Consider the following 22,412-nt stretch of genomic DNA (forward strand, 5'->3'; position numbering starts at 1 on the left):
TTTTGTATATATATATTATAAAGATTTCCCACGCTAATATTTAACCTTTTTTTTTAGTATTATATTACCCAGATTTTAAACTTTTTATGATGTCATATCTCATTACTCTTGACGTCACGATTTTTTACTCGATTTTGTTGGGTAACGAAATGCATAGCTTGTTGTCAATAAGTTATCATTTTGATTGATTGTCTGTGCCGGTCGCCGTGCTAATTACCTGTTAATGTGAATTTGAATTGTGGGACTCTCAGTCATGAACCGATCGCCGGCCAGTTGGTGGTCACTTTTGTGGCTCGTTTACGCCGCTTCATTTACCTCGGTGGAGTCCCATCACATTTTGGGTCTCTTTGTCAACGTTCATCGTTCCCAGTTAATGGTCCATTTGGCAGTATGTCAAGCTCTGGTCCAAAAGGGTCACCAGTTGACTCTGGTAACCACTTTGCCATTGGAGGATTATGCCTTACAAGAGAATATAACACACATTTTAATACCCTGGGAGCAGCCAAAGGATGAGCCTGATCACCGTTCTTCCTCGGACTTGTTGCTCCGCCTGGAGAGAATGTTTAATCGTCTGGAGAAATCGGGTGACTTGCTTAATATCCCTGAATGGAAGAGATTCCTTAATAGTGCTCCCAAATCTCAATTCGATCTCATGCTTCTGGGCTATCACTTCAATGATCATCTGCTGGGAGTGGCTGCCCATTTCAAGTGTCCCGTGGCCATAATATCCACCCAACAGCCCACAGGATTCGTGAACAGTCTAATGGGCAATCCCGAAGAGCGTTGGTATGTCCCACAACCCTATGACAGTCAGCAGAGAAGTGGCATCTCAGCTTGCATCTTTGGTATTTGGGAGAAACTTATGGAAATGATGGCCAGGAGAGTGATGAGGAAAATCTACATGTAGGTTTCATATTCATAAATTTCATAGTATATTGATATAAAATATAATTCTTTAATTATAGTTTACACTTTCCCGAACCCCAATATCCCAGTTTTGAAACCATGCGTCGTTCGGTTGCTTTGACCTTAAGTAATCATCATGCGATTAGTGAAGGACCCATAGCTCCTGTATTACCCAATATGGTGGATATTGGAGGCATTCTCTTGGAGCAACAATTAAATAAGAACTCCCTGGAAATATCATCATCAAATAGATCTATAATCATCTTCAGTTTAGGCACACGCTTTACTTGGCGTAAATCGCCACAAAGCTTGGTGTATACTTTTACAAAATCCTTCTCCCACTTTACGGACTATGATATATACTGGACATACGATGGAGCAAATGGTAGTGTCATTGGTTGGGATTATCCCCATATAAAAATATCCAAATGGTGGCCACAATGTGAGCTATTGGCAAGTGGAAAAGTTAAATTGTTTATCACTCACGGAGGCAAGGGCAGTATCTCGGAGGCTCTTTACTATGGAGTACCCATGCTGGGGTTACCTTTGCTAGGAGATCAGCGAGTCAATCTTCAGAGAATGCAATCAAAACAGTGGGGTTTGACCCTGTCTACTAACAATCTAACACACATTGAACTCCATCAAGCCATGGAAAGAATACTTGATAAATCAGAATATACCAAAACTATATCAAAAGCCTCTCAACTCTATCGCGATCGTCCAATGAACTCCAGTGACCTGGCCACCTTTTGGTTGGAGTATATCATTCGTCATAATGGTGCTAGAAACTTGTACAATCTATCCAATCAATTAAATTGGATTGAATACCAATTCATAGATGTGTATGTTACCATCTATGGGGGCTTAATTTTGGTTATAATTATACTCAAAAAAATAAATCGTTTGCTGTGACTAGAAGTATCGTTTAATTGTATACAAATATATAATATATATATATAACATAAAGTAGCTTAAGAGATGAAACTTAATCGACGTTTACTTAAGTACACTCGAATGTTGTTGGTTGACAATACTTCTTCTTCTTCTGACCGAAATATGGGGCTTGAATTATTTCTGGGTTGATTTTAATAGTAAATGTTGTGTAATTAATAGTTTTTTTATAATTATAAATACTCTGCACAGATTTTTGTCTGCACAGGATGACCATGGGTCATTAGAGCAAGGCAATCAATCCATATTATAGCTCTTAATACTAACGACTTAACATATTGGAAGGTGCTCCACTAGACGTATTTTTTATTGAAGTTTTCTCTAAGATCTTCCTCATTGGAAGATTCAGCGTCACTGCTATGGATGTTTTCAAATGGCATGCAATTTTTAAATAGTAGTAGTAAGTAGAGTTTGTAATAAGTAGCGGTAGTGCATAAGTAGTATTTAGTTTATGCACAGTTTTGGGGATTGGGGATGTTTGGGGTTTAGCTCTTGCCATGCAGGCGCTTCGATTGGAAATGTCCTGGCTGATAATAGCTCAGATTCGGATTCTTATACTGATTTTGATTTTGATTTTGATAACCAGGACGTGGACAGCGTCCATTTCTCTTGTCGTAGGGGCCATAATTGCAAAATGGTGGACTGCTGTCTCCGCTTTGAATGCGTCTGTAAAAGAGAATTTAAGAAATTAAGAATAATTAAAAATTTAATATAAATATTTATCTTACCGTCGCTCCATCACGGAGAATCCCTCCTCGCCATTCTTCAACCGCTTGCAGGTATCATCGCTGAGATGGCAGTCGCATCGGCAACGCTGCTCCGCCTGCTGCTCCTTCTCCTCCTCCTCCGATTGAATCAATGGCCAGCTAAAGTCTATGAAGTGCTTGGGACACCTGCAGGCTGTGCTCCGCTTGCGACGTATCTCCACCTTCACACATCCGCACTCGGTGTGGTTTAGCATTGGAACAATGCGGGCCATTGACTTGTTGTTGACGTGAACGGAGAACACCAGGTTCACGGTCTCGTTTCGCTTCATCTTGCAGGTGAATCCCGGATCACAACAGCCCACAGTGTCGCTGCACTGATGCAGGATTGTGGCACGCGGGGAATAGACCGTATTGGTCTCCTTGGTCATGTAGATCACCTGAGGCTTGGGCACACGACACCTGCCCTCCCGCTGCACAAAGGCCCGGTGTTCCCTTGCCATTTGATTGAGTTCCTGGAGGTCTGTGGGAGATACAAATTCATGGGTAAATATTTGGGGAAATTAATGGATTTATAATAATGGATATAGATTTATATTGTTAAAGTTAAGAGTTGAGTTAAAGAGTACCTAGAGAGAGGTCTTAGAAAGAGGTTGAAAGAGGTTTAAATCTCATCTCCCCTTGTTGAAAACTAGTATAAACTAAAACCTTGAAGGTATCTACTTTCAAATTATATCAAAATCTTGAGAAAATATATATGTTTGATGCAGTTTTTGAACTAAAAGTATTATTGTGTTTTAAATTTTAAGACAGTTAAAGAAACTCCCATTAAGTATGAATATTTTGTACAATTAAAGGCCATCCGAATTTTTCGACTATTAATTTTAACTTCATAAAAAATCAATAAAAAATATACCTTTTCGCATATTTTATAAGCTTAGTCTCTTGATTCCATTCAAAATTCTTTGTAATAAATATTTGCACTTAAATATTTTATGTATACGCTACTATGGCTGTTCGAAATAATCCCCTTGAATGTGGCAATTTTAATAAGTTTTGCTTTTAACTTATAACCAAAGTGTTTGGCAAATGTGTGTCATTGGCGCAACCGGTTACCAGGTTCATTACTTAATAGCCTACTAAAGTTCAGTAAACTCCTGGATATTTCTTTTTTTTCCAGTCAACAGCAGCATTTTCAATGCCTTTCGGTAGCGATTTTTCGATTCGATCGCCCACTGACTGGCTTTTCTGCCATCCCAGAAGCGGCTTAAGATCATTTGTGCCATGTTCCTTATTTTTCTTCTTAAGGTTTTTTTTTTATATTGATCGTTGACTGGAGATTGCACCTTTATGGCCTTTGGCGGACTTAACTTTACCGTTATTTGCCTTTTGTCGCGAGTCGCAACTTGCGACTATAAAAAGCGCTCAGAAGAGAAGATCTTTGCATGCGGAATTAATTTTCTCCTCGGTTGTCTGACGGTCGTAAAGTGGCAGGAGGCACAATGAGATCGATGAGGAGTTGGAGGAGATGGAACTGGAGGGGCAGAGTGTGGTTCCAAAGACCTCCCAAAATGCTGTTAAGCAAGCTAATCCCCAGTTCCTAGTCAATGGTCCTAGTTCTGGTTACCATTCCTTTACCAACATTCTGTTAGAATCTCAAAGGGAGATCCAACTGTTGGATCCATATGTAATTTTCATAAACGCTTCATGATTGAATCATCAACTTAACGAGCGTCGAGGAAGGGGGAGTGGTGTGGTGGTGTGCTCTGATGCACAGAGAAAAATAAATGTAAACTTAGTTTTTAAGGACCTTTAAGCATAACTATTGAAAAATTAAGAATCAATATAGAATCAATAAGTTTTTCAATAGACTAAAATCCCTAATAACTATTTGATTATCAAACTTCTATTACTCTTTTATATCGCATATCTAAAACTCTTTAACTCAGCATTTTATATACAAAGATTTGTACTTATATTCCTTTATTACTACCCAATTTTATATTATTTATATTATATATATTATATTATATTATTTTATAATAACTACCCAATTTCCCTTGGTGTATTTTCAGGTAGCTATTGTAGCCATAGTTCCTGCTGGTGGAGATGGTGTTCCGACTGCCTCAGAACATGTGGAGCGACTGCTTCAGCCACAGCAGCCACATGAATAATTCAAGGGGCTCTAGTTCAACAAGCTCCATGGACCAAGGACTGAGGACAGAGAACTCAGAGTCATAGAAGGAAAGCGGTGGGGTGGAAAAACGGGGCATATAGACCTCCCCCCCCTGCTTGCGGGGAGAGGTGAAAATTGCAGTTGTGTGTTGTGAGTTGAGGAAAGTCTGGCTGGGCCGCCTTTGAACTTGACAGATTTGCCCATGAAAATGTGGGGCAATTCTTGGGATGATGAGGCGAGAGGATTGACTTGGCCCTTTTCCGCAAATTGCCATAGTTTATCCATTGAGCTTGGCCAATAAAGTTCTCTCAAAGTGATGCCAAATGTTACACCTCATTTAATAGAAAGAAAAAGTTTATGCATAAGCCAAAGAACTTTCTTTATGCATTTAAGGAACATAATAAAACAAGTTCCAAGTGAAAGAAGTATAAATATAAACTCTATCTGTACTTGTATATGATTTTCCAAACTAATTGATCAATATTTGCCGTTCCGCTTAATCTGCAAATACTTGTAAACAAGATCATGAAATTGTCACACGTTCAGGAAAATTAAACAAAATAAGTAACCGAAATCGGCAAGCACAAGACAAACAATCAACAACGATGTGCAAATATTCGATGGCGTGTAAATAAATAAACTTAACTGCCAAGTAAGCCAATGGAGAGCTAAAAACCAACAAACACCGAAAAACAACAGCCACTGCTATTGGAAAAATCGAAATGAGATAAGAAAATTGTTGCATCATTATGCATTTATGTACTGGCTACATTTCATTGACAATTTCCCAGGCTTAGTGACACACTTTCATTGGCTTTTGCCGGCTGTTGTTGTCCACACGCTCTTAACGGTTTTCCCCCAAAAACAATTTTCGCGCCCATTAAGCGACAGCAATTTTCCACTCAAATGCAAACGAGACAGAAAGAAAGACGCAGTGGAAAAAAGGGGGGAAAATACTACAACAACAAAAAAAAAAAGATATTGAGATACAGCGAGCTCACATTTCATTGTCAGGGGTCTGGGTTAAGCCTGTGTGTTTGTCCCCTAATTGTAATTGCTACACGCAAAGAAAAGGCATATAAATTGGAGTTAAAAATATAACAAAAAGTATTCTTTTATTTCATTAATTAATCAATTCATTTTGATATTCTATATATTAATTATTTAGCGAATTGAATTTAAAATAAACTATTGAATATTGATATAGATCTATCTATACTAAAACTAGTTTCTTGCTGGAAGTTTTTAGTACGTTTCCTTAAATATAATTCTCAAGTATTTATTTGGCGCAAAAAATGTTAATTAATAAATAAATTAACAATTAAATTAAATAACAATAAAATATATGTATTCTTATTACAGTTGCAATAAATTGTTTTCAAAAGTTCAATGTTTCTTTTAAAACTTTTCCTTTTGCTTTAAAATTTAGCGTATAATTCTCAAGATATTATTTCTTTCTGACAAAGATATACAAATAATTTAGTTTATAACTAAATTTCCAAGAAAGAAACCCTATCTAATGTGGCATTAGATTTTGTATATAAATTATTTTTATAATAAGAGAATTTTAAACTCAAAAACACATAAAATTGTTTCCAATGTACCTCTGCTATTTGTTGACTTTTTTTTTTGTAATCCTCGTAGCTCTCGGCTTGTAATGAAATAATTGGCAAGATCTATGCAAGTCTCTAATTCCCTCTAGCCAAAAAATAAAAGAAATATCTACAAACCAAACTACTTAAATTAAGAGTGTGTATGTTAGTTTGTTTGTTTAACAAGACAACTCTCCTTTTAATTGCAATGAAAGCGCAGATGCATCACCCCAGAGACCCAAAAGAGACACAGCAAACCAAAAATAAAAAAAATAAAAGGGAAAAACTTGGTGGGAAAACATCTTGGTATGTAATTTGTCAACTCCTTCTTAAGGCGAAATTTTCACTCACTTACTTTTTCCACAGTTAGAAAGTAAAGTGCGTAAGTTAAACTCAGGCCAGACTTTTCAACCATCTTGTTTTGTTGACGTTTGTGCTCTGGTTTTCCATCATTCACAAGGAGAGTCACGTGCCAAAGGATAAAACAGTCATTTTCATTTCCATTGTCATAAATAACAGGAAAAACAACTGGGATTGCCAGGGACTATAGCTAGAAGCTAATACAATTGAGGTAAATTAAATAATAGATCTTGAAGTTATAAAACTATACGAAATATATAGAATAATTTGTTAAAAGTTATTTGACGAAATCCTTGAAAGTTTCAAAGAAATATATATTTAAATCTAAGCTGCTTTTCGAGTAAATATATATATTGTTTTACTAATAAATTATATAAGTCAAGAGAGTTTGCCTTAGGGAAACTCTTAAAAAATTTAATTATTTTTAGGAATAACTAGTAAGAGATATACATTTTTTAGTATCCCTAACCTATTGACTGCCACTGTGCTCCTGGCCCTTCCCTCTCAACATCAAAGGCCATTTGGTGGCGTTTTGTTTGGCTTGTTTTTGCCCTTTCGCATAGAGCATTGCCCATTTGCTTAGCACATTTTTTATGGCCAGAACGTGATGATCATGGGCGGGCGCCTCGGACATCTATTTGAGGCACAATTACCAAGGGGGACCGGAACGGGGCAGGGACATCTTTAATGGCCCCAATGAACCCGGGTAAAGGGGGAACAAAAAATAAAGGAAAAGATAAACCCAGCATACTCACTGGTATGATATTTTCTGTACTCCAGGACGCCTTCTTGGGTTCCCACTTGCTGCAGTTTCCTGGCCGTTAGCTCCCCCGGCTGTGCCTGATCCGATTGATAGCCATCGTCCTATGAAAGCCATGGAAAAAGCACGAAAAAAGAAGAACATTGTTATTGAAAACAGATATATATGCATATGGCAATGCAGATATTCCGCAACATATGCGAAAATACTGCTTATTTATAGTTAGAGTTGGCTTATTTTTAACGTATTTTTTTTTGGTTGCACGAAAACCACGTAACTCTATATCCCCATTCACAGAACTCTCTTTTTTTTTCTGCTTTCATTTTTATTGCACAATGTGCTGGAATTTCTCTCTTCACACATTTTTTCAACCATGAAAAATGTACGAATTTTTTATTTGTTGTATTTTTGGGTGATAATAAAAAAAGGGTCTGCAAATAATATGGAGAAGCTAATAAATTGGATTGTGCAATGGGAACTTTAAGGGAAATATTTGAAGGGAAAGGTTGAAGTTTAAAGGAGTTCACTTTAATTCATTGAAGTTATTAATAATAAACAAAAACCGTTTACGAGTATATTAATTTAAAGAGGATTCTTTGTACCTTTATAAAGTATTTATTGATTTTTAAAGCATTTTATTATAAAATAATTGTATGACTTTATTCTATTTTAAAAAAAGAAGAAAAAATTTTTAACGATAAGCAACTTCTGTTGCTTTTGTAAGTTATTTTTATTATATTGCGAAATTAATAAAGGTATTTACATAATCTGATGTAATATTATATGCCTAGGAAATTTTGTGTAAATTCATGTAATTTTGTAACATTTTAAAGGGTCTTTTTTCAGATTAATTTAGTATGAAATCGATACTCCTTACCTCAAATTTTATTCTAACAAATTGTTGATTGGTGATCATTAAAACCTTTTTCTATTTATGTATCGAAACCCCCTTATTTTTCATCACAACCTGCAGAAGCATAAAATGTGATGATGTTTGCACAGAACGAACGAAAAATTAAATTGAATTTATGCTTTTGTGATTTATGCTGGCATGTGCTCACGCAGCAATTGTGATTTATTTAACAGATTTTTAACACGCTCCAAACAAAAAGCCGCAGGAAAACGTAAAACAGAAAAATAACAAGTGCCAGGAGTGTGCAGAGTGTGTTGGGAAAACTGTGTGCCACACCTGAGAGCACCTGAAAAGCTATCACTTACAGCTCAAAGAGCAAAGAGTGCCGAGGTAGCGGTTGCATTGGAAAACTTTTGCAATTTGCATTGCCCACACACACACACTCAGATCCTCCTAGTATCGATTTTCAACAAAAGGATGCACTTGCTTTTCCCACGTATTCCCCAACCTTTTCAACCCTTTTCCACTACTACAAAAAGAACACCCGAATGTCATGAAAACTAACGACATGCATATAAGTGATACATAATGCGACAAGCAGTGGGGCCCCACCGCCCTCTGGGGGTAATAAATGAAGTGTGCATGTAAGAAAAATGACACCAGCAGGAGCAGGAGCAGGATCAGGAGCCATGGCCCAAGGATAACAGGGGGAAATGTGAGAAAAGGCGGCCAGGATACAACTCAATTCGCAGCAGCATTCCCAACCGGAGTCACCAAAGCGTTAAGTGAAATGGCCAGCGAAATGGAGGCGAATGGCTTTCAATTGCAGGGAGTTTGGTTGTAGATTGAATCTTGAATCGAAATTGAAGGCCAAGTCAGAGGATGTAGAACAGTAAAAGATTTTACTATATGTTTTCTAGCGAAAAATATAGCATCCATGAGATACTTCATTGATCTTAATAATTTAGGGGACTAAAGAGACTCAATTTTAAATACATTCTCAATTGATTTTGGAACTTATTACTTCTGAATTCTTTCTCGTTTTTTATAAATCTTAATTAGTAGAGTCAACAAAAAATAACTATTTAAGTATTATATTTTATTTGTTGCTATATTATGAGAAATGCTCTCTTGGCAAATAACATTTAATAATGTTTGTGTAATTCCCGGCTAATTTATATCACCTTTGTGAAAGCATGACCATGTGAAATATTTAATATAAATATTTCCCAATTTAATAAAATTATTGTCCCAGATTTAATCTCTTAGAACTTCATCACCCCTTCTAAGATCTCCCTAAAAAAGTAGTTTTATACTTTTCCCTTGTACTATTTCCATTTAATGCCTTTGTTTATCTTCTGAGTCATCATGTTGGCCTGCATCCTCTATCATTTGATTTCATTTTAATGCCTAACATTTTGCTCGTTTTGGCTTGCAGCGATCGCTTGGCTAAGATGAATCAAAGTCAACCGAATCCGCTGCGGAATCCCTCCACCTTCCTCACTCACTGTCTACTCCGTGCATCTCATCTTTTTCTCATCTTATTGGAGGCAACACCTCGACCCTGTTTTATATAGTTTTTTGTTGTTTTTTGTATAACCAGTTCTACTTAAGCTTCATTACGCATGCTCAGCCATGACACGGCCATTTCATCCAGGTTGGCAGTTGGCGACTCCCGCCGCTTCTCCCGGGGCTCTCCGCCACTGCCCCCTGGAATTACCATCAATCTGCAGTGCCAATCCCAGGAGCAGGAACCGGAGCTACAGCGGCACAGGAAGAAACATCTAGATAAGTTCTAGGAGAAGTTATATTGGATATGGGAGGAAAGTGCGTTTAAAGTTACTTCTTAGTTCTATATGTCTAGGTAAAATAATTTTAAAGGGGTTTATATTACTTTAAAAGGGTTTATATATTAAATTTTTACATTTGGTCATATAAATCTTAATTTGTTTTGACATTATTCTGATTTAAAATGGTATTTAACTTAAGGGAAGAGCCTGGCTATTCTTTACAACAGATACATTCTTATCCTTTTGGATATATCTGCTTAAGATATCTTATAAAATAAAGGGGTAAAATTTATCAATATACACTCAATTTAAATAAATATTTAAAATTAATTTAAAATTCGAATTCCCCTATTTTTTCACCGTGAAAGAGAAGTTTGTGACAGGGACACATGAATGAACACAAAAAAAGCCATTAAGTGTCTGCCGGGTTGACAGTATTCGAAAACAGTTGGTGCTCTGTTAGGCCCCCGACGCACCTCTTGCCCATTAAATAAAAAATATAAATAAAAAAACAAAAAAATAACAAACAACAACAAGAGCAAACTTCATTTGCATTTGCCTGTTGTTCTGTTTGGAAGCGTTTGAAGGATGCTTTTGGACGGCGAAGGAGGAGCAGTTTCTTTATTATTTTTCACTCTTGCTTTTTTTCACCGTCACCTTTTTTGTTTAGCCTCAATTGGGATTCCTGGCGTGGGTGTGACTTGTGTTTGGTATTTTACGAGCCAGAAGGTAACAACAACGGCAGCAGCGACAACAATAATAAAGAGCCTGTCGTGGGTTTATTTGCAATCAAAAGAGTTATGAGCCAAATGCAAATAGCGCACCCAGTACAGTTTTTTATGATGCCCTCTTATCCCTTACACTCAGCTCAAGAGGAAATTGGGGCAAAAACCTCGCAGTTTGAAAATAATAAAAAATAGGAAATCAATAGTATAGATTATGAGGCTACACTGAACAGCAATATATTATAAGAAAGATTTGAATAGTTAACCAATAACAATTCTTTATTATACTTCATTAATTTGTGTAATTATTTTATTTCAAGAATAAAGATATAAAGCACCGGAAGCTGTAGATAATTAGCTCATTCGCTTATTGCGATTTATTTAAGTGGCTTTGTCACACTTTGATGATGAAATAGACATAAATCTGTCTTGGTGTGTTCTGTTTTTTTATATTTCATAAATAAGATAACAAAATATGAATCATTTTTAACAAAAATTTAAATAAGAAAAGGCTAAAAACACTAATAAATTAATATAGTTTAGTGTTAGTTCAGTGTACTCCCTTGGTGTTCCGACAGTAGAACCTCTGACAGGGCTTAAGGTGTTCCCCTTTGGTTGTTCCTGGTCAAGATTAAATACCCCACTCCCACCCCCTCTCTACTCCATTTTTGCGGCATTGTAAAATGCGTGAATGGACAAAAGATGAACAAAAAAAAAGTAAAAGAACTGGGAGAAACTTCATCAGCAGAGTCTGGCCAACAAATTCGCTGCCAACAACTGTGCAAACAAACCAGGGGCGTTGGGTTATGAGGGGGATGAATGATTGTCAGAAAGAAAGAAAGAGAGAGGGGGGGACGGACGCCTCAGACAGTTCCTTCATATAGTGCAATCCAATATTTGTTTATGCCAAAGAGAGTACAGCAAACAGGGCCAGCTTTCTGGCTCTCTATCACTAATATGCCCCCCTTTTTGGACATTTAGTCCCCCCCTCAAAAGTCTAAAGTATAAATGGGGAAGCAGATTCAGGCAGCTCCACAATAAATTGCTTTTGCTAAATTAGAATTTTAACCCCAACGGGTATGACGATATTTGCGATAAGTAAACCAGTCAATGAGAGAAAGCCATTGACTGTAATGGAAACTATATGTATTTGTAAAATATAGATTAAAGTTCAGTGGATCTTGAGGAATTTAAGGGAATCCTAGAAAGATGACTTCATGATTAGACAGATTGAATAAATAACAAGATGATACATTATTTTTAGATGATAATATGATTAATAGATAAAATGATGATCAATATATAAACTTATGCTCAATTCTATAATGTATACTTTTATTTTAAAAACAATACTAGTTATTTATTCCATTAAACAAAGACCACAAAAGGTAGTAAATACTTGTCTTACTTTATAATTTTATATATATAAAAAAAAAAACAGAAACAGTAATAAAAATTAATACAAAGTTCATTAGCATCTGTATAATTGAATGAATACTTTGCATTCTTCTACATTAAAATGAATAAAGATTCATTGATATTTCCTTTCACTTGCATTTGCATAAAGAATTATATTTTTTTCTAGGGGATTCCCAGTTCGTTGTCATCGTAAAAAATTTCACACTGATTCCCCGTTTTTAGAGGCCTTGCCGTCAGTGTTTTCTTAATTTCTGTTGAATGCGAGTTGCCGCGAGATGCAAAAATGTAGCAATTGCAATTTGGCTAAAAGCTAAGCACTGAAAATGTACGAAAAAGCGCAGCGAGCAGCGTGTTGGAAATTGTCCGCCTCGATTCTCTTATTCAGTGTTCTTTTTTTTTCTTTTCGTCTTTTTATATAGAATTGTAAACATGGCCCAGACACGCACACGCCCCTGCAAAAGTGGCAAATAGGCTGGACCACATGGCGTATGCTTAATTTCAGTTTCATTTTAGTTTCCCATTGTGCTCTCTTTACACATTTTCTCCTTTTGTTTTTTTTTATTTTTTGACATAAAAGTACCAATTAGGCAGACACTCGGCGCCCCTGCCTCCACACAAATTGGTCATAAACTTAAGTAATTAAAAATAAGCAACACTTTGCATATTTACTTGGCTTTTTAAATTTTTATATGGCCTTTTAGGGTATTACAATTTGAGTCAGAAGCTTGAAACTAAATGAAGAAGTCATTTCCGACCCCATAAATCACACTTATTCTTGATCAGCATCGATAACCGAGTCGATATAACAATATTTTAAAGAAAAACCACCCTTATTTTCGTTTTTTTGAAAGAAAGATACAAAATTTTTAAGAATGGGCAAAAAATTAAATTTTTTAAATTTGAAATTAAGTATGCAGATTGGTTAATCTAATAAAAAATAACATTGGAAAGTATGCCGTATTAAAATTAATGTGTTTTTAGCTTAGTTTTGAGTTGTTTAAGCTTTGATTGGTAGAAGAAAATTGCCATATAAATATATACATAGATAAAAATCTATTCAAATAAGTTAGTTATGATCGATTTCCCATACGATACTATAATTAAATATATATATAAACTTCAAGGGTATGTAAACTTCGTCTTCCCACCGTTAGTTTCCTTTCTGGTTTATATCTCAATTGAAACTACTTGCATTAAAAGCCCATACAATTTTATACTTTTTAGCGGGGCAAGTTTTAAACAAAAAAATAAAAAGACACCCAGTGAAACAGAAAAGAAATGCGAAAAAAAGGACCGGCCGTAAGTATAAAATGCTTTTTAATTTTTAACGAGCGAATGTAGCCGCGAAATGTGCCGCGACCGGCGTCTCTGTGTCCGTTTATTATGACAATTTTTATATTTGTTTGCTTTCGGCCGACTGTGAAAACGAAAGCAGCCAAACGGAAAGCATCAACGTACAAAAAAGCTAAAATCAGAAAGCAAAGAAGCCGCCGCCTTTGGGACCATAAATGGCCATAATATCCATCCAATGTCAATGACAGAGCCTAGCTGGTTTTTGGCCAGAGAACAGGCCACCAGAAATCAGGGCTGCCGTCGTTAAAACAAAGTGAAATGGAAGCATCTTCTCTTTTAGAGGTGGAAAATGATTAATAGTATTTAAAAATTATTGACTTGAGAGCTATTTATTTTGTTCTTTAACAAATTTGATCAGGGCTTCTTTAGTTTATTGATTACGTGAGCTTTTGTGTATGAAATTACTTATAAAGTTTGATTGGTACGTAAATGTATCTTAGTTAATCGATAATATGAGCTTTTTGGTAATAAAATTTTAGTTAAATATTAGCTGTTTTATATTAGATAGTTTTAAAATCCCTTTTAGACTAAAACTATTAAAAAAGAGAAGCTTGAAGCTTAATTTTCCAGAGTACTAATTAAAGAAATTCATTGATGACTCCCTCATTAATTTCTCCTATTTCTAAAATCACTTTGAAAACCTTAATTTGATTATTGAATTCCCTGATTAATTGAAAAGAACTCCCTTTTTGTGATCAGGTATATATTTCTGCTCCAAGATGAATCAGCAATCGATTCCAACTCGCCCAGGAGGCGCCTCCCAATTAAGTCGGCCCAGTCACAACAAAAGTTGCTGCAACATGTTGCAAGTCTCAGCGAATGCCGGAAATGTGAACTGATGCATCATCATCATGCAAGTCGCTGAGGGATCGATCGAGAGACTGATTGCCAGTCGAGACGTCGAATTGAAGAACATGTCTGGGCAAATGGCAGGGAATCTGGGGATCTGGGGATCTCGGGAGGTAGGAGTTAGGAGCATGGGGCATATGGGAGTGTCGGGGATGTCTGACTCTTCTAATTGCAACGCCCACACGCACCGATAGATTGCCGCTAGATTGCCCAAGAGATTGAAACGTTGCTGCACCACCACCATCGATCCACCGATCGATCCACCGATCTCTCGACTTGTCTGGCCTGGTCTAGATTGACTTTTCAATCTGCAATTTGTTTGAATTTATCAAAAGTCGGATACACTGACTGACACAGAAGGAAATATTGACTTTTTGACAAAATATGTGCGAAGAAATATGTTTGAATTATACAATAATTAGATTAAAATTATAAGTATATTTTTAATACATTTTAAATGAGTTGCAGAAGGTGTGATTAATGATCTCTGGCTTGTCACAGCAAATAAATTATCAGAGAAATTCAAGAATGCAAACTATTTCTTAATTTTTATGTTTATCCTTAAACTCCTTTGATATTCTGAAATCATAGATCATAGATAAATGTAGAGAAATTCCCATTAAATTTAGAACAAAGGAATTTCTATGATTTATGCCAGCGTGGAGTGTATTAAGGCCTCGTCTTGGCCGTGATTTATATTTGCTGGTGGGTTTTAATTGCGTGACTCTTGGCGCACGGCCCGTTTAATGGCCAACAAGTCGCCCGGCGATCAATCAGCCAGTTCGCACAGTCGGGGCCACTAAATTATGTCCGTTTGCCAAAAGCGTGAACTTTTTGGATCTTAATTTATTGGTCTGGCGACCGACCAGTTTCCCCACACATTCCGTAAACTCTTTTTCCCTGCCGCTTGTTTTCCACGTTCATTAGATGGCGCGATGCGGCATCGGAATTAATAATATAAAACTTTATAGATTTGCCATATAAATTTAGAGCTTCCGCATTATATACTTTATTTCGGTAGGACTATAAATCATGGCCAGATCGTTGGTATATATATGTATATGTTTATGTGTACTATGTAGACCGCCCGAAAGTGGTTTGCCATTATGTCATAAGCCGATTTGCCTGTCATTAGCTCTACTTTTTTTTGTCTCCTATATATATTTTTTTTTTGTATGGAAAAGCGCGTCACATTAAGATTGCCAATAAATCATGAATTCCCCCAGATATTTACACTATCCCCCTGGCTATAAAGCGGTGTGCGTAGCAACAGATTTCATCGTTCAACTCTGTGTGGCAATAGATGGGGTCAACTAATTTTATGGGGAATGGAGATTTTATGGGGACGCTGAGGAGAACTTTGTGTTTATCTCTCGATTTGCCGACGAAACGAAAGTGAAATTGTTTCAGTTGCAAACAGCAGCTCAAACAGCAGCTCGAAAATATTTGCATTTTGTTCTAGACAGATGCTTTGAATAGAACCTATTTTGGAATAATACAAAGTATCATATCCTAATTACTTAACGAAATTATGAATTTTCATTGAATTTTGAAATGTATACATTAAATATTTATGTTAAAACAAGTTTTATTTACTATGTTTTTCACTTCAAATCCTAAAACTACTCGATTTTTTAACCCTTTCATATAAGTAAACTTTGTATATGTAATCTACTTTGCTGGTAATGTGTCGCAAAGTTTTCTAACTGAAGAAATGAGAACATTTTTCCCAAAACGTAATTATATAAATAAATAACTATATTTAGACTTAATTTGTCTAGTCTGCGTTTTAAATGAGTGTTTTAAATCGCCAGGTCTTATCTTTTGAGTTTAAGGCCAGCTGTTGATTAAGCCTCATTTGGTTTAAGTTAACACTGCTACCAATTTATACTTTACTTGCTTTAGATTTATATTTATATTTAGTAATTTATTTCTCTTATTTACCTAAGATAACCTATTTTCATTCCAATTCCCTCAAAGATAGTCATTCAACTATTGCGATTATACTTTTATGAGTCTAGCGATGCCAACGACTAGATCAAGTTATATTAATCGCACATTGGGCTATAAATATAAAAATTTACATTTTATAGATCTTGTGATAGAGCAACAAAGTTCTTGAATAATCGATTATTATAGTTTAGTATTTATATTATGGCTAGTTGCAGTGCCACATATTATTCTGACCTATTTGCGGCTTGCCTATTTTGTTTTGTTATTAAATATTGAGCAACATTTAATGTTTATTTTATATTCTTGCTTTGTAATGCTTGTGAATTAATGTGAAATTTTGGAGAAATGTTTCCGTGTCCTGGAATGTGTAAACTCTTGGGCTGAATGCGACCCATTCTTAGTTCTTAATTTGAGTGAAGTTATGCGTACGGAATGTGGTTGCAAATAAACAGGGAAAGAGTAAACACACGGGGAGAAATGATGATGATGGAACGATACATAAATACATACGTGTGGAGTTTGTCAGAAACTGCAACCATTTCCCAAGGTGGGTGGAAAACTGTGCGGAAGGGGGATAGCGATGTGCAGAAAATTCAGCTCAAACAAGCAGATATTAAATTCCTCTTTTGGGAGGTCAAAGGGAAGACGGGGCCAGCTGTAGCACAGGTTGGGTATTCAGGTAAAATCATGACCACAGACCATAAGCTTTTTATGCCGCCTGAGTGCATCGGAACCCCAATCCAACTCCATACCCCTTTCATCCTCCATGAACATATCGTGAGAGCTTATTAAAGCAACTGTGGCATTGGATCATACTTGTGCAAAGTTGTCTATATGTATGTATATATATTTATATTCACAGAGATAAGGGAGAATATGTCTGTGGGGAATCAGAGTGACACCCAGAATCAAACAGAGTATGTTTGTCGCCGTCTAGTAATCAGCTTTGACTTATATATTGACTGATTGTGTGCGTTTTCGGGGAATTCCAGATTCAAATGTTTATGTCTTAAGGGTTTCAATTAGCTTTATTTTAAATGCATAATAAATCGGAATAATTCTGGTGAATTTGGTTATTATTAAGAATTAAGTTCATTAAATATAAAAATAACATTTGCTGTGATTGTTTTGCTTCTGAAAATATTTTAGCATTACTTTAAGACAATGTGGTTGAGTCTCGATTATATAACCAGTAAATATTGCATATAAATGTTGTCAGAATCCTAAGAATTTATTAGAAATCTAGTAAGTTATTGTTAATTGAGATATCATGAGTAATCATTGATAAACTCTTCTCTATGTTCCATCTCAATTATGAGTAATCAATGTAAATCAAAGAAATTGTCCCTCAGGAAATCCCGCTTCTACGATTGATTTCCCTTTAAGGGCGGCAAACAGTTACAAGTTGTCAAGTCAATTAGGCCAATTAATGATGGGACCACCATAACGGAAAGTGATCCCTTTAACAAGCCCGTCTCTTATTATTATCCCCCTCTGGTGATTGTTGACCAGCTGTCGACCATGGAACGGGCAGAAAATATATATATATATATATATGTATATATTTAACAAAAAAATAAAGTAAAATAACAGCAGAGACAGGTTCTGGCGGAGATCCCCCTTTTCGGACGGCACAATTACAGGCCGGAAAGTGAAACCGATTGTTGGCTAGGGATCTCTGTCTTTCTCTCTTTCTTCTTGATCGAGCTAAAAGCACCGCCAAATTGCCTTGTTAACCAAATTGGTGGCTCCTACCTGCCGCAACACGTTTCATAATTGCCACCATTGTATAACTCCTTCGTTTTGATCCTTCTCAGCCATTTGGGTGGTCTTTTCGATCTGTGATCTGCCAATTGGCAGCGATCTCCTACATTGAGATTTGCAAACGGCGAGAGGCTTGAAGATCGGAGCGATTGTGAGTGCCGCCAGGGTTAGTCACCCGGTATCAAGTCATTTACGGCCCCGGGGTTCAAGGTGAGCCATCTCGTTCCGATGCCGATTATGATTTCCATTCCGATCCGAATCGTAAAGATTCTAATGCGCAACACAAGTTTTGCTGCAGATACCGAAGAGACGACTTTCGGAATTTATTTGCATGAGTAAGTGAGAAAAAAACCATGCCTAGCTTGGAAAATAGGTGATACTTTAATTATTCTGATTACGAAAATATTCATTTAATTGAAAGTCTAGTTGGAATGTAAAGGTAATAGTTCTACAAATTTATGTAGTATTTTGTATTCCCATTTATGGGATTTAATTTACCAAGAAATGTAGTAAAAGAAAAACACCACCCAGATAGTAATATTTAATCCACTTTAAATACTAGTAAAGTGCAAAGAATAGAGCGTGTCAACAGCATCTTTTATGGTTTCACCAAAGTGTTTGTCTCATATGCTAGATTAGAGTCCCGAGATGAAAGACTTACCTCCGTGTCGGCGGCACTGTGCCAATTGAGGTGATTATCGTTATCACTCTGCTGCCAGGGGGCGTTGACGTTGAAACTGAGTCTCCGGGAGGAAGATTGGAGGCGCGACGCCGCCTGGTTGCCCGGGTGACGTGGCACCCGTTTGTGAAAGAATGTGGCCACATTGATAGCCGGATGATCCTCTTGATCCTCCCCATAGTCATAGTCCTCCTCATTCTCCTCGTTGTGGGTGGGTGGATGGGAGGTGGATCTAGGCACAAACAAGGTCGAATTTCTCACGTCAAGGTAATTATTATTTGTGCCAAGCCACGATGAGGTCGGCCAGGTGGAATATGCGAGGATGGTGGTCACCAAGATCATCATCAGCAGGAGGACGTGGAGATTCATTTCGAGTTGAGTATTTTTATTCGAGTATTTTAAGGTATTCTTTGATAATTTGATTTTAATTTTAAGAAGCACTCTGATCAGATCAACTTTTGTTTGGCATTTTTGCAGCACACTTCACTGGGGCACTTTTCTGAAATTAAATAAATTTAGCTTTATTTATTTATGATTTATGCCACTGCATTTAGGTAATGTAACAAATATAATTTTAAGCAAAGCTTAACTCTTAAATAACTGCCACAAGTCACATTGCATTAAAAATTTATCTTTTAGGTTATATTCATTTTTCACTTTCCATTAATTAAGTCATTTGTCCCAATTCATTAATTTGCTAATTGCATTTTTTATAAACTGGCTATTATTTGTCACCCTCCTACACATAATTATATTATTTTTATCTATCCATTTTTTTAGGCAGACATTTATATATATTTAACCAGACAAATGAGGCATTTATTTTTGGTTTTACTAATTGAATATTTCGTGGGCTGGCGATTATTTCCCTCCCTCACCAAACGCCAAACTTGTCAGAGAATTTTCCGTGTCTAACAAGTTGCTAAATATTTTTGGCAGCTTAATGTTTATTTTTTGGCACACGCCTTCGCTTTTAACGCACAGCTGCACAGAATCGGCGAATTTGTCGGATGCGATACAAGTATTGCAAATGGTAGCGAAATACCACAAAAAAACAAACCACCTTCTTTTTTATTTATAATAAATTTGTTTGCTGTTGTCTGGTCGTCACACGTAAAATAAATAATCGTCGCACAGCCGGCAGCACGTTAAAAAAAAACCAAAAATACGAAAAAAACCGCGGCGAACTTTTGGAACAGTTTCACATTTGCAAACTATTTTATTTATGTTAAGCAAATTGCTTTAGATTTCTTTATAAACTCTTACAATTTGTTATCAAATTAAATATTGTTACATTTAATTATTTTTAATAATCGGTGTTTACAATTGTTTTCTTTTGTGAGTTCACCATTATTTTATTAAACACTTTTAAAATATCTTTGTTTAGGTTTATTGTTTAAGCACTTGTTGACATTATTTATTTTTATTATTAGATTATTTAAGGCACCTTTTTGCACTATTTTCCTGTGGGGCTTTCTTTTTATTTTCTTATATTTCATGTACTTTCACATTTAATTGAAATCGGATTTATTTAAATATATTTATTACAGAACCGAACTTGAAAATGTATCTGTATCTGACCGAACGAACGAAACGATGTTCACACGATGAAGTCTGCCGGCTATATGAATGGAATTTTCGATTCGCAGCAGCCTATTATGCCGTGAAAAGCTCTCTCTCCGATATCTTTGCTCTCTCGGCCGATCGCATTTTGTACACTCGGAAAAAATGTGTACTAAGTTCGTAAGCTTAACAGTTTAAAATAATGGTTTTTTATATTTTAAAACCAGTTTTTTATAGTTATATGCAAATTATGATAAGTAAGCCAAAGAGGCATTCATTTCAATTCCTATTCGGTGTTGGTTTCTATTAGTTTAATTGAATTTAAAAATTTAAAACAAATTTTTAAAATAATTTTATTAAGTTTTAAATTTCAAAATAATTCTGATAAGACTTATAAAATTTGAAAAAGTTATTAGATATTCCTAGCTTGACTCGGCTGTTGATGCTAATCAAGAATATGATTTTTACGCTCGAAAATGATTTATTTACTGCCTTGCAAACTTTTGATAAAAATTATAATACCCTTAACGGCGTATAAAAATAACTTATTTATGCAATTAAAATTATTTTGCTGTTATTTTTTCTGGGTGTATAAATGCGGTGCGTGTGCTTTCTCTTTAAGAGCAAACTGCACTCGTTCTCTTTTTATTTCTCTTGAGTGCGTGAGTCATTTTTCAGGAGTTCTTGGAATTATTTCAAATTAATTTCGGCAGATTACAAACTTCTGAAACATATTTTTAAATTTGCTAACACAAAAAGTCAGTCTTGATGTCTTGAAAATAGAAGATAAAATATATTAATTGGTGAAGTATTAGTAAGTGAGTATTGGCAAGTACTTTTTAAATTAATGGTTTTAGACCTTTGTCCATACATACATAAGTCTCTAAACTTATATTTAATTTGTTATTATAATATTTGTATATTAATATATGAAACATTCGATCAAATCTTCTAACTCAAAAAGTTTGAATTATTACTTTTTGTTCACATTTTGTCACATTTCACGCGTAATTTAGATGAATAATGAGACAAGTGAAGTTTTGTAAATCAATTACATCATCAGCTATATTCTATTTGTTTTTGTTCTATTCCCATATAATTGAAAGTTTATTGTAGACTTGATTTTCTCGACAAGAACCGAAACCGCTGACCTCATCGATTTCTGATTAAAATAAGAGAAACTTAATTGATAGGCAGGTTTTTCTTAAGATTGATATTTATATTACTCAGGTCTATAAAAGTAACAAATGATTAATTTTTAATTGGTTTCCTTGATCTTGAATAGAATCTTGTGAAGTGGTAAAAATAAATAAGCTACGATGGGTTCTAGGAGAGAGAAGTCTTCTATCATTTATCAACTACATATTGAGGTGGCGACTATTAAAGCCTCATTTACAGGCCAATTACAAATATGCTTATCTTTCTTGGGCTTCCTTATTTTTTATATTTTACTTTATTTTTTATATGCGAATGCTATGTGCCAACGAGGTGATTCAGCTCCAGATGTTGGTTCGCCTGTCAACAGGTTTCCACTTGGAGATGTGCTCAAATCCTCGGCGGATTCGTCTTATTTATGGCCTGTGGCTGGTTCTGCTAATAGCGCATAAATCTTATTAATGATCTCTGTCAAGTGAGCGAGGAAAACCAAAAAAGCCAGATCTGCATCCATGCATTTGCATTTCATTTCTCGCTTCTAAGTCGGGAATTCTCAGTGGAGACTTTTCCCCTTCATGGTTCTCAGTTCCCAGTTCTGAGTTCTCAGTTCTGAGTTCTTAGTTCTCAATTCTTTGGGACTGTTGATGGACAACTGCTTTCAACGCTACCGTCAATCAGTCGAGCTGACAAAAAGTTCCAACCCCTTTCAATGGAAATATGATTTTATTTTATGCCCTTAGCTATACAAGAAATTTGAAAATAACAACTTTGTTATCCTAAATTGAGATTCAACTTGGGACTTAATTCCAAAGAATTTATTAAACCGATACTTATTTTCTTATCTTATCTGTTGATCAATG

General features: G+C 35.7%; 2 protein-coding genes across 4 annotated transcripts; one reads left to right on the top strand and one right to left on the bottom strand.

Moving 5' to 3' along the window:
• Positions 1–253: 253 nt before the first annotated feature.
• On the top strand, positions 254–1,822 carry Ugt307A1 (UDP-glycosyltransferase family 307 member A1). Its single transcript, XM_086832733.1, has 2 exons — positions 254–903; positions 966–1,822. Exons 1-2 carry the CDS (start codon positions 254–256, stop codon positions 1,816–1,818), a joined length of 1,503 nt encoding a protein of 500 aa, XP_086688859.1. The 3' UTR covers positions 1,819–1,822.
• Pvf2 (PDGF- and VEGF-related factor 2) lies at positions 1,809–20,465 on the bottom strand. 3 transcript variants are annotated; one of them, XM_086832729.1, is made up of 5 exons: positions 20,282–20,465; positions 18,817–19,333; positions 7,445–7,553; positions 2,586–3,084; positions 1,809–2,523 (listed from the first exon to the last, which is right to left on the bottom strand). In XM_086832729.1, the coding sequence occupies exons 2-5, from the start codon at positions 19,201–19,203 to the stop codon at positions 2,343–2,345; spliced, it is 1,176 nt and encodes a 391-aa protein (XP_086688855.1). In that variant the 5' UTR covers positions 19,204–19,333; positions 20,282–20,465; the 3' UTR covers positions 1,809–2,342. The 3 variants fall into 3 exon arrangements, with proteins under 3 accessions (XP_086688855.1, XP_086688857.1, XP_086688858.1); XM_086832731.1 differs by having other exon boundaries at positions 19,898–20,465; XM_086832732.1 differs by lacking the exons at positions 7,445–7,553; positions 18,817–19,333; positions 20,282–20,465 and adding an exon at positions 4,612–4,712.
• Positions 20,466–22,412: the final 1,947 nt, after the last annotated feature.

Source organism: Drosophila serrata, unplaced genomic scaffold (genome assembly GCF_035046125.1).
Source record: "Drosophila serrata isolate PLE 108 unplaced genomic scaffold, ASM3504612v1 contig_249, whole genome shotgun sequence".
Lineage (NCBI taxonomy): Eukaryota > Metazoa > Arthropoda > Insecta > Diptera > Drosophilidae > Drosophila > Drosophila serrata.